The 13570-nt window shown below is 36.2% G+C and overlaps 1 protein-coding gene across 2 annotated transcripts in view; it reads right to left on the bottom strand.

Annotated features, from left to right (window-relative positions):
* LOC120523745 (kelch-like protein 1) overlaps window positions 1–13570 on the bottom strand; it is a 422640-nt gene that overhangs the window by 205535 nt on the left and 203535 nt on the right. For both annotated transcript variants that reach the window (XR_005632692.1, XM_039745321.1), the window contains exon 4: window positions 7570–7766. Coding sequence is in view for 1 of the 2 variants with exons in the window: in XM_039745321.1 (XP_039601255.1) it covers window positions 7570–7766 (197 nt within the window). In the remaining variant the exon portion in view is untranslated. The remainder of the gene's footprint in view (window positions 1–7569; window positions 7767–13570) is intronic.

Consider the following 13570-nt stretch of genomic DNA (forward strand, 5'->3'; position numbering starts at 1 on the left):
AAACGCCAGCAGCAGCCTGTCTATGAACTTAATTTAAACTTAAGGTTTACACCGTGCTTTGTTTCCGCAGTAACTGCACTTATGAATATGCTTGTATGTGTCACTCGCTTCATATTCTTTTGCTGCCTTCTCAATTGTGTAATGCGTTTTTTGTTCAGCACTCTTTGGAGCTCTTGCTTGTTTTCTGTGTACTGCATTCACAGTCAGTTCATGTAGCCGCTCGGAGTACATGCATTGAAGGTTCTCAGCTGTGCTTGTGCTCTCTTGTGCAATCTTGCGATGTCCATGGCTTTATTTAATGTTAGCTAACACCCGGCACTTAAAAGTTTTTCTCGCACTTTCGCTGAGTTTGTGCCAAACACTAGTCTATCCCTGACCATCTTATCTTTGCTTGCATAAGCACAGTCCTTCACCCACGAATATTTAGCGGCAGAGTGTCTATTGGATTGCTGCTGAAGGACAGCCTTATATGGGCAGGCATTTAATTACGTGGGAGGCGTGATGATGGGGGACGCAACTCCGCCTCTCATGGCAACTGAGCTGCAGGCTATGGCCGTATATATGTACGTAAGTAGGTTCCAGTTAGGTGAAACCTCCTTAACTTTTGTAAGTAAGCTGTAAGGAATGAGCCTGCCAAATTTCAGCCTTCTACCTACACGGGTAGTTGGAGAATTAATAGTGAGTGAGTGAGTGAGTGAGTGAGTGAGTCAGTCAGTCAGTCAGTCAGTCAGGGCTTTGCCTTTTATTAGTATAGATGTATATTGCATTTATTTCAGCTGTATTAAGTTAATGAATTGATTTTTTTGGAATCAACCCAAACTGAAGAGACAGTCAACCATAGCACAAACTGACATGTACACAGCCAATTTAGATTTGCCAATCAAAATAATTTGCACATCTAAGGAATTTGGGGGAAATCCTGAGTTCATTCAAAAAAGTAAATAAAACCCAAAAATAAAAATTAACTGTTAACTGTATTTAAATAAAGAAGTTATATATATATATATATATATATTGTCATGCACATGAGCTTCAGAGGCAGTCAACAAACCCGCGGATGAGTAAAAAGATCGTGAGACGAAGGGATACCAAAGGTTACTAACCTCTCTCTCCCTCTTCCTGCAGAAACAAAGACGAGACGTAAACGCCCATATCGCGGAGCCAAAATTGCTGACTTGTCCTTCCATCCCTCCCAGATGACGTCATGATGTCACTTCCCCTTCTTAATTTCCTGTAGCCATCTTTAGTTCTGTATAAATACCCCTATGTTTGCACGGTTATTTTGGATGAATGTTTTGGTCGATCCCTATTTTGAGGCAATTTTCTTTTAACCTGTCCACTGGACATTATATGGGTTGGTTCCCCAAAACTTTATGCGACTGGCTGTCGTATTTATTTATTAGGGATTGATGTACACCCAATCTAAATTATTATTTGTTTTAAATTTGATTTGGACAAACTAGAAGTACTACATATGTTGACATTTTATAGCACGGGGCATATAACTAACTGACACACTTCTGGTTTAAATTTATTTTTGAGTACTTCATGAAAATAAGCTATATGGTAATAACCATGAAGTTAAACAAGCATTTATTTTTGCATTATATATTTAAATGATTGATGCATTTATCAAAGGTGACTTAAAATATCAGATATTGCAACTGTTTATAGACTTTATTTTCAGTTGGTGCAGAGACAGGTTAGGTAGCTTGTTCAAAGTAACACAGTGAACCCGTTCCAGTGTATTGCCTACTACAATCTATAGTACTTCCTTGCTTATTTGTCCCAGTCATTTTCAATTCAGCCATTTCTTCATGGTGATTGATTATTGGAACAACAATTACATTTATCAAATACTGTATCTACAAGAATAAGCAGTACATTATTAGATATGTTCACATATAATACAACAAGCATATAATGGATATCAAATATGTAAATAATAAATCAGGTACATGAATAAGGTTTCAAACTTTATATTAGGTCAACTTCATCTTCATTTTTGCTTCACTTGTGTATTACAATGATTGTAACAAACTGATGGAGTGCAACATTGTAACCACTGGAATTTAACTTTTGTTTTGATATCATAGTTAATGAACATTTATTAAACATTTAAAAAGGCTTATGCCAATTTGCAGTAAAAATATGTTTTGGGGCAATTAAAGTAAAATACCGAAAAGGGGTCCTTTGTTCAGGTTTAGCTTTGTTTAGTGCATCTCATTTTCTGTTTTCTTATTGTTACACTGTTGGTTGTTCACGTCTCTGTTGGCGACTCTGCAGAATTGGACAGCATGTTGATGTTAAAGCTGCTAGAAGCAACTCTCTCTTGACTATCTATAAGGTCATTCTCATTAGTCCCAACTGCAGTATTTGTGGGTTGTTCAAAGTATTTATTGAAATCATGTTTTATTTTCTTTTTTCAAATGTCCAGTGTAGCTTTTGTGGTCTTTCATTTCTATTTCTTTTTTACTCTTCTTTTTGCTGCAACACTGGGCTCTTGTTTTGAACGATCATCCACTTTTCTGTTTTGTTGTTTAATAACACATTAAACGTGCACTCTCATGAGAGAGGCCTATGAGACACCTGCTGTGATCATGTCCCATCATTTCAACCATGCAGGACTCACAAAATTTTTTTTTGAAATGCTTTTTATTTAAGTCTGAATCACAAGGATCAAAATGGGTCGAGGGGTGCGCTTGTGAGTTGATTGCCATGAATTCCTGTATTGTCAGTGAAAATGTGGGCTTTTCCTGAGATTAGGAATTTTGATACTTACATATGTTAAAGTTCCTTTGTGAGAAAGGCCACAGTGTATACACCCAGGTCACCCTAATGGTAGATCTGGCCATGCTTGTATGTTATAGTCTTTTCTATTCAACCTGACAGTCTTAGATTATACCTGTTTATTGGTATGTTAAATCACTAACTGAAATATTTATTGAAAAAAATGCCTTTTAAAATAAAGAAATTAGAATACATTTGGGTTTATTTTCTACTATTGCTGTTTAATATCAACCAAATATACTGTTTACCTCTTTTTCTTTTCAGTTATATTGGTCTCTACGAATATTTAATAATTTTGTAAATCACAGAAAAAATTGCCCTCCCTACAAATGTCTAACACATGTAAATACATTCACTTATGAGTGTTATTTTTGAATATGACTCATAGTTACTGAAATACAGTAAAGTCTCACTTATCCGACATAAATGGGCTGGCAGAATGTCGGATAAGCGAAAATGTTGGATAATGGCAGGTGTTAAGAAAAAGCCTATTAAACGTCAAACTATGTTATAATTTTACACATTACAAACCTAATAATCATGTTTTACAACAAAACAACAGAATACATTAACTGAAAAAATGAACTTACAGTTACAAAATTGTCTGAAGTTAAATACAGTATGTACTGTACTTAAAAAGTTCAGTCCTGCGATGATTTAAAGACATTTTTGATCATAATCTGCTTTCCTGACGAGTGCCGTTTCTTCGCTGTCAAGTCTCGCCATCTTTGCAGCATCATTATGTCGATTCCTGTAGCTTCTTCTTCTTCTTGCTCAGTGTAATTATTTGTAGTTTCTGGATCCTTAACTCTGTCACTCATATAGTCAACATCCGTACGAGCGTATATTTTCTAACTTGTGTTATTATCACTGATAATTTTTAGTAATTTTTTGTAAGATTCAGCAGTGTTATCACTCTATTTCATGATATACAATCTAATAAACTGAGCAATAAACTATAAACTGAGTGTTTTTTTTTTTTTTAGAATACTTGCCCTCATAAAGCTTGCTCAAAGGTCCAACACACTGACCACATATTTAAGTGATCATTAAAAACAGCTGACAATCAAAGTTCTGAAGTTCTTGAACATGATGCTCTATTCTCTATTTATACTAAGCAGGACGTTATCTACTGCACTATAAACTGAGTATAACTACATGTTACTAACAATGGTTATAACCTACTGGTGCACACTGAACAGTATTTCAATATTTTGCTGACAAGTCTTATTTTGCTTTTAAATAGAAATATGACACTATAATACTTTGTATAATTTCAGTTAAGTATGAATGATACTCTAAGAACAAAAAAGAGAAAAATTTATGATGGAGAGTAATATCACAAAAAAAACAAAAATAAAATACATTCATGCATTGAGTTTGATCATTTGGCCATACAGTATGTCAGTCAATAAGTGTACAGGTCATTACAATTAAGCTCTGTGGGTCTGGTGTGGTTGACTGGTATGTGTACCTTAACTGCTGGTACAGAGCAGTACAAACTGCAGAGCTTAAAGGGCAATCCAAGAGACATAAGAAGTATCAATCAGTCCCTTTGAAATAACAGTAATAATGACAAAAAATGTATTACTATTTACAAGGTGCTTCTATGTTCTTGATAGAAGAAAAAAATGCAAAGTACTGCACATGTTTCTTGGGCAGTGTAAGAAAACTTCCTCTGATGCAGAAAAACTAAAAGAATGCACATGTGAATGATACAAGCTATATTTGATGGAAATCAGAAGGAGGAAATGACAGAACAAATGAGTCAAATACCTTGTTCAGATTCCAGTGCATCAATATGAACTAAAGTAAACCTTCAGCAACTTAGTTATGCTATTAAAAAGGAAATATGGATTTTGTTAACTGTGATCATCACAGAAAACTCATAATTGATTATCTTTGTTAGATTTCATGATGAAGAAAAGACACAGTTTTGTGAAAACTATCCATGGCTACATGAGGGGAAGACCTTTTATGAAGCAATAATGCAGATGCTAAGTAAGGGAGAGATTGGTCTGGACCAGGTAGTGTTAATAGCACCATTCATGACACGAAGATAAGGGATTGGTGAAACACCTGAAAGATCATCTCCCAGATCTTATGTCCTATGACTGCATAATCCACAAGCCAGTTTTGTCTGCCAGTTTAGGAGAAATGTACACAGCAGTTATGACAACAGTAATGAAGCTTGTGAATTATTTGAAAGTATCTTCTACATTGCAGCACCATTTATTATGCCCATTCCTGAAAGAACTTACTGCAACATTTAATGATTTACTTCTCCACAATAATAATGTTAGGTGGCTCAGCAGAGGCATGGTATTGGAATATTTCTGGGTCGCTCAAAAAGAACAGCTAACTTTTCTGAGTGAAAAATCAATGGATATGCTAAACAGTTTGTGAATTTTTAATGCAAAAGTATCTATCTATCTATCTATCTATCTATCTATCTATCTATCTATCTATCTATCTATCTATCAGAATGAAAAGAAAATGGAAGATCTTGCTTTTTTGTCTGATATAACATCCAACTTCACTGACCTAAATGTCAAGCTCCAGGGTAGAAACACCACAATACGTGACCTCATGTCAGCAGTGCGATCTTTCCATAGGAAACTGGAAACAGGAGGTATTTAAATATGCCATACAGAAGTGCGTGCTTTGCTTTCCAAAAAATTTGGTACAAGCAAAAGGGAAACATCACTATCAGAATTATGTTGAGTTCCTGGAGAAATTGACTTGATATTTTAAAAGCTCACTTTGGAGACTTCAGTCTGGTAAAACAAGTTGTAACTGTTCGTTGAAAACCCATTTGAGGTAAATAGTGTCACAGAATTCTCCTTGGAAACACAGAAATTTTGTCAATGGACTAGTGCTGCTTCACAGCAAACAGAGTTGATTGACCTCCAAGAAAACTATCCTCTGAAGGAAGCTCGCTATAACCTTGTCACTTTCTGGACAGAGATGGTTACGGCAGCAAGTAATCCCCTCCTGCAAAAACTGGCCCTTCACATTTTCACCATGTTTGCCTTGGTATACTGCTGTAACTCAATATTTTCAATTATGAATATGCTTTTAAAAAACTCATACTGCAATAAATTCACCAAAGAGTGTCTCTTGTTGGCCATCACACCTTTCATGCTGAATTTTAAAGACTTGGTTACAGAAAGAAGGTGTTATTTTTCTCATTAAAACTAGAACAACCCTGTTTTCACTCAAAAAAAAAAAGAACTCAGTTATTTTTATTACAGAGACCCTGAGGGGACATTGTGTAATTTTTGTCTGGGTATTTTTCTGGTGCGCACCAGATACTATCAAGTGCACACCAGATAATTTCAATTGCGCACCAGATATTTTCAAGTGAGCACCGGATACTTTCAACCACACAGTAACTGAAAAGGGGCTCCATACCTATACATAATTTCTGATGCATAATAGTTCTTTTTCATAGTTGTACTACGGAGCCCATATGTGAGACCCAGATGAAATTTATATGCGACAAACATGCATAGACATACGTTACAATATCAGGCGGTGCGCATGGAATAGTTTCTTGTGCACAAGGGCAAGTATCAAGCATGCACTTAAACCTATCTGGTGCGCACCTGAACGTATCTGGTGCTCACCTGAAAGTATCTGGTTTGCACCAGAAAAATACTCAGAAAAAAACAAATTATACAATGTCCCCTCAGGGGCTCCGTACTTTTTCAATGATAGCATTGTTGAATTATTTTTTAATGTTTTATTATATACTTTAATAATAGATTGTCATCTGTAAACATGCTTTCTCTAGTCTTTAATCAACTGAACAAGTCATTTTCAGTTATGTGTTGGTGTTCCAGATTATAACAGATATAAAACTAGAAATTAGAATTGAATAACATGTTGACTTGGACTTGCACTACAGTTGACTAAGTAAATCTACTGGTTAAAAAATAAAAGCACTTAACAATAAATGAATCTGTGACCTTAAGCGAATGTAACATAGTGATCCAGCTAAATGTAACAATCAGTACTTTTATTGATTTTATAAAATATTACCAATTATAAAATCCACACAATAGCAAAAACCTGTAAACAACTAAAAAAATCAATGGCCACAAAATAAATCTGAGAGTGATTACTACAGTTATCTTTATACATTCACAGATGCTGTAAACAGTTTAAGACATCATGTTCCAGTCTGATTTCTCTGCAAACCCAATGGAAAAAGATGACTTTTAAAATGTAGCAATCCAGCAATCAGCTGTAACAAGTGCAGAAATGTATTTTTTCTGCTAAGTCTACTGTCACTCTTATCATTCAGCTATGACAGATAACAGATTGGACACTACTTATTTTATTGGCTTGTGAGATGGATCTGACAAGCACCATAGATCATAAAAGTGACAACCCCCTGAAAGAGAAGTGTATTGTACTCTACAAGTACTACTCTTCTCCCATGTTTTAGCATGATAATTATTCTTGATTTTTTTTTTTACTTTAGTGTGTCTTTTCTTGAAGAGAATGTTTATAATATAATTAATAAAGAGGTCATACTAACATACTTATTTTTATTGTTAAATATTAATTTGCAGAGAATAATACAGCTTCTGTTATTTTCAATAATTCATTTCTGACAATAGTTAAATGTGCTATTTAAATAATGTGCTTTCATATAATTTATAAATTGCCTTTTAACATTTTTATCCCCTTCAGAGTAAAAGATGCCGCAGAAGCAATATTATCATTAAAAAAAGTGAAAAATAGTTTAAAATACGTCTTACAATATCTTACCATGCTGTAGCTGTGTGCCACCTTCATGAGTTCAATGCAGCCCTGGGCATCAGCAAATGCACGGATTCCAAGGCAGTTTGATGGATGGAGAAGCTTCATTAGGAAGTGACAGCAGACATCAACTACTTGGGGCAGTTGGAGCAGGCAAGCTGCTGCCAAAAGGTTCTCAATGGTTTCTTCTTTGAGCTCCAAGCAACCTGTCATAAATCCATTAATAGAGATTTAAAGAATAGTAGGGGTACTAGGAAAGTTAACCACAACAAGTGACTTCATCTTATTTAAAAGCAAATGCATGCATCTTCATTTTCACCTAACATTTTATGACAAAGTAGAATCTGTTGCTAACTCAAATCCAATGTAAAGTGACAATACTAGCTTATGTATACAGTTCTGATAATGAAAAAAATCTAATTTAAAAAAAACACAGGGCACATATTGTAAAAAGTCGCTTTGTGTGAGATGGCATCTGAAAACCATTTTAAGCTTTATAATAACGTAAAGTATATTTTTACCTTGCAAAGGAGCTGCTCTACAATGACACAATTGCACAATGTCATCTTGCACATGTAGTGATTTGGTAAGGAAAGTACACAATCTCAGTTCTGTGTTTTTATATATTAGGACATAACTAAAAATCATGTATTCCTCACCAAGTCCTGCAATTATATTAATTTATTTATTATTAATATCTGCCCAAGTGAAGGTTGGCATATGTTTGATGTTTTAGTATGCTGTGTTTTCTGTATGTTTGTTTTTTTCTTTCTAAAGCGGGCATTGTATATCCAAATTTCTTTAAATGACATTGTGTCTGCAAGACTCACTGCATTGAATTGCCTAAAATGAAGCTTAAAAATAATAACACTGACTTTAGTTCCTTTATGTTAGGTAAAATGCCCAGCTGGGGCTGTGTGGTCTTTTGGCCCCAAAACCCTGCAGATTTTCTTTTCTTTCCTGTATCTTGTGCATTTTTTCTTTCTGTTCTCTCTGGTGGCCTAACCATATTATCTTCCATCCATCCATTATCATTAATGTACTTAAAAACTTATCTTCAAATTAGGATTGTACTACTTGTATAACTACAGTATGTTATGTAAGCACATATAGATTCTTTAGATATTATTTACATATTATTTATTTAGTTATATGTAAGTATTTCTAACTTGCTGTTTTGTTTTTCTTTTGTAACTGTTCTTTTATATTGGTAAAGCACTTTGCGCTACATTCCTTGTATGAAGATGTGCTACAGAAATAAATGTTGTTTTTCCAAAAGTGCTATGGTTCATTTAGACACAATTTAGAAAAAGTAAGCCATGCTGTAATGTTCTTTTGGAAAGTGGGAGCTTTTGTTCTGGGTATCCCTAAATAAAAGCCATGACTTTCTAGTCTTTTTCTGATAAGACATTTATGACTTTTAACATATACCAAGATGACAGTGGTTTCTAGAATCTGTATGTTTAAATTTTGGATTCATTGTGATTCCTTGGAATATCCATCCATCCATCCATTATCCAACCCGCTATATCCTAACTACAGGGTCACGGGGGTCTGCTGGAGCCAATCCCAGCCAACACAGGGCGCAAGGCAGGAAACAAACCCTGGGCAGGGTGCCAGCCCACCACAGCATTGGAATATCACACATTTTAATATTTAACTAAATTTGCTGTGATACTCACTTTTGGGATGATGGGGAGAATGCTCTCCATTTGTATTTTTTTTTTTCACTACCGAAATAAAGACTTTCAATTGTTTGGAAATGCTTGGAAATTACCTTATGATCCATGCCAGGGTGCAAAGCAAAAACAATCACTTTCCTAACATCTAATGACATTTGCTCATCACGTGATACTATTATAAACCCAAATACTACATAGCAGACTACCCGAAATATTGCCTTCATAAACGAGTGGTCACATTTTCTGATACTAAACTAATTAGTACTATTTATTACTTATTAGTGCTATATATTTATTAGAGCACTTGGCTCTAATTACCTTCCTAATTCTCTTGAAAAGAATTAAACAAAAAAAACATGACCTACAAATGATAAGAATAAGATATAAGAGTAAGATATTAAAAGGTTGTTAGTTTTCCCATGATTAAAAGCTTTGTTATTTCATTATATAGTTCCACCATTTATTTCCTATCCAACATGTTCTAATCCAGTTAACCACTTCAAAATCTCAGGGAGACAATGCCTATCCTATCTTCTTTGGATATAAGGAGGGAACCAACTCAGGACAATCTATTGCAGAGAACACTCATGCAAACACCTACAATAACTCATGTGGGCCAATTTGGAGTTGCAAATTAACCTAACATATGTTGTGAATTGGAGTGTCAGACATGGCAAAAGGCTATGAGGCCACCAAAAGTAGCCAGAAAAGCAAGTCAGTATCTTCAATGGCACGTCCAAAAAGCTTACCCCTGATCAGTTTGCCCTCAACAACTACCTGCAGGTTTCATCCTGAGCAAGCCTAAAAATGGGAAACTTACTTTAAAAGGTTCAAAATGTCCCAATATATATCAAAATGCCCTACAAGAGAGAGTGAAACTGTAAACTTCAAGCCTGTAGACTAATGTGCAACAAAGAATCTTTATAAATAAGGATTGCCCAAAGAAATATGTTCAAAAGAACAAAAAGAGACAAAAGTATTTGCCTAAAAAAGGTAATACACAGTAAACAAGGCCCAAAACACAAATCCAATAATCAGAGAAGCAAAAACAGAAACAAAAATCCAAGATCCAGTAAATCCAAAGTAAAGAATTACAACTCCAACACAAACTCAAAGCACTGCTGTTGAGATCCTCTGACCTAGCTCAAGAAACAGCCAGAGGGATAACTCAGCAGCAGTGATGTCACTTTGGCCCCACCTTGGGAAACCACCCACAGCATATAAGGAATGGAGGCACAATTAAAGAAATAGCAATAATAAATAAATAAATCTAACAGAATCAACATAAAAACATGAAAAATAATTCATTAAAAATTAACAATAATAATAATAAAACAACAATTAAATACAAGCCATGGAAAAAAAACCCTGGCTATAACACAACATACAGTGGAACCTCGGGTCACGACCGTAATTCGTTCCAAAACTCTGGTCGTAATCCGATTTGGTCGTGACCCATAGTAATTCCCCCACAGGATTGTATGTAAATATAATTAATCCATTCCAGACCGTATGAACTGCATGTAAATATATTTTCTTTAAAGATTTTAAAGCACAAAAATAGTTAACTATACCGTAGAATGCACAATGTAATCTATACTAATAAAAGGCAAAGCCCTCACTCACTCACTCACTGACTCACTCACTCACTCACTCACTGACTCATCACTAATTCTCCAACTTCCCGTGTGGGTGGAAGGCTGAAATTTGGCAGGTTCATTCCTTACAGCTTCCTTACAAAAGTTGGGCAGGTTTTATATCGAAATTCTACGCGTAATGGTCATAACTGGAAGCAGTTTTTCTCCATTTACTGTAATGGAGATGAGCTTCAACGCCGTGGGGGCGGAGTTTCGTGTGACATCATCACGCCTCCCACGTAATCACGCAGTACATAAAAAACCAGGAAGACCTCAAAAAAGCGCTCAAGAAAACATGCATTATATAATTGAGAAGGCAGCGAAACAATAAGAAGCGAGCGAGTGACATATACAACCATATTCTTAATTTCTGCTACTTCGGAAACAAAGCACGATGTAAACCTACACTTTAAATTAAGTTCATAGACAGGCTGCCGCTGGCGTTTGTAATTTAGTGCCTGCCCATATAAGGCCGTCCGTCAGCGGCAATCCAATAGCAAACTGCCACGGGTAAATATTCACGGGTGAAGGACTGTGCTTATGGAGAGGAAGATGAGATGGTCAGGGTGGTGTTTGACACAAACTCAGCGAAACTGCGTGAGAAAGTTTTAAGTGCCAGGACTAAGGTAACATTAAATAAAGCTATGGATATAACACGAGATGGCACCAGCACAGCTGGGAACCTTTGATGCAAGTACACCGAGTGGCTCACGTGAACTGACGCGTGCACAGATAAAAGCAACAGTTCCAAAGCGCTGAACAAAAACCGAATTACACAATTGAAAAGGCAGCAAAAAATATGAAGCGTCTGATAAGCATATTCATAAATGCAGCTACTGTGGAAATAAAGCACACGGTGGAAAAAGTCAATGTCCCGCTAAAGGAAGACAGTGTAAAAAAAACCCGTGCATGCAGTGTGTCAGGTCTCAGATAAAGAAGAAGACGAGCTGTTTATTGATGCAGTAAGAAACAAATCGATGAATGAAACCTGTCATCTTTACAACGATTGACAAACACAGAATGTAACTTGAACACAACACATCCTACAAATACGAACCTGATTGAAAGAAATAATGATAATCAAATCCTTGATGACAGCAACACTCAGTAACACTCACAAAACAAATACTGTATATTGACAGTCATGTTACGTTATTTTTAAAATGTTCCCTTTTCTTTTTCTACCTTTTTTAACACACTATTTCTCTGCTGCGATACGCGGGTATATATATATATGTATATATATATATCCCGCTCTACATACTCGAATAACGGATACTTTATTTGCCATCAATGATTGTTTTGGTAAAGTCATACTCAGTGTATTCATTAAATAAACGGTAAAAAAGTAAGAGCGAGGGGAGGATGACTCATTGAGGCATGCAGGCTGTAGTCTTGCGTCAACTCTATCTGAATTGCGATCACATTTGAAAAAATATATCTTTTCAAGTTCTATTTAGTCCATATGTGTCAAACTCAAGGGCGGGCCACATCCGCCCGGCGTAATTATATCCGCCCGAGATCATTTTATATACTGTATTATTGTTATTAAAGCCGGGTATATGAAGCGCTGGTAACACAATAAACTACAGATCCCATAATGCAGCGCTTCAGCTGCCTTGCCGAACACTTACCGCTTACTAGAGTTATTGCGCACTGAGTTTGCACGGCGCTTTGGTGACTTTGAAGAACAAAAAAAGTCCGTCTACATGCGGCTCGAACCTTGTGCATGTTTGGTAGCACATATCTGTGTGAGAAGCTCTTCTCAGTGATAAAGACTAACAAAACAGCACACAGGAGTCGCCTCACTGATGAGCACCTGCAATCCATCCTGAGAATCTCCACAACACAGAACCTCACACCAGACAGAAACGAACTTGTGGCCAAAAAAAGATGCCAGGCGTCCAGCTCTAAAATGACATCAAACACATTTAACCATTAGTCAAATATAACACAAGTAAACACAAAATGCAGTTTTTAAATGATGGTTTTTATTATTTAGGGAGAAAAAAATCCAAACCTACATGGCCCTGTGTGAAAAAGTAATTGCCCCTTGTTAAAAATAACCTAACTGTGGTGTATCACACCTGAGTTCAATTTCCGTAGCCACCCCAGGCCTGATTCCTGCCACACCTGTTTCAATCAAGAAATCACTTAAATAGGAGCTGCCTGACACAGAGAAGTAGACCAAAAGCACCTCAAAAGCTAGACATCATGCCAAGATCCAAAGAAATTCAGGAACAAATGAGAACAGAAGTAATAGAGATTTATCAGTCTGGTAAAGGTTATAAAGCCATTTCTAAAGTTTTGGGACTCCAGCGAACCACAGTGAGAGCCATTATCCACAAATGGCAAAACATGGAACAGTGGTGAACCTTCCCAGGAGTGGCCGGCCGACCAAAATTACCCCAAGAGCGCAGAGGCGACTCATCCGAGAGGTCACAAAGACCCCAGGACAACGTCTAAAGAACTGCAGGCCTCACTTGCCTCAATTAAGGTCAGTGTTCACGACTCCACCATAAGAAAGAGACTGGGCAAAATGGCCTGCATGGCAGATTTCCAAGACGCAAACCACTGTTAAGCAAAAGAACATTAGGGCTTGTCTCAGTTTTGCTAAGAAACATCTCAATGATTGCCAAGACTTTTGGGAAAATACCTTGTGGACTGATGAGACAAAAGTTGAACTTTTGG

This window comes from Polypterus senegalus, chromosome 2 (assembly GCF_016835505.1).
Source record: "Polypterus senegalus isolate Bchr_013 chromosome 2, ASM1683550v1, whole genome shotgun sequence".
Classification (NCBI taxonomy): Eukaryota; Metazoa; Chordata; class Cladistia; order Polypteriformes; family Polypteridae; genus Polypterus; species Polypterus senegalus.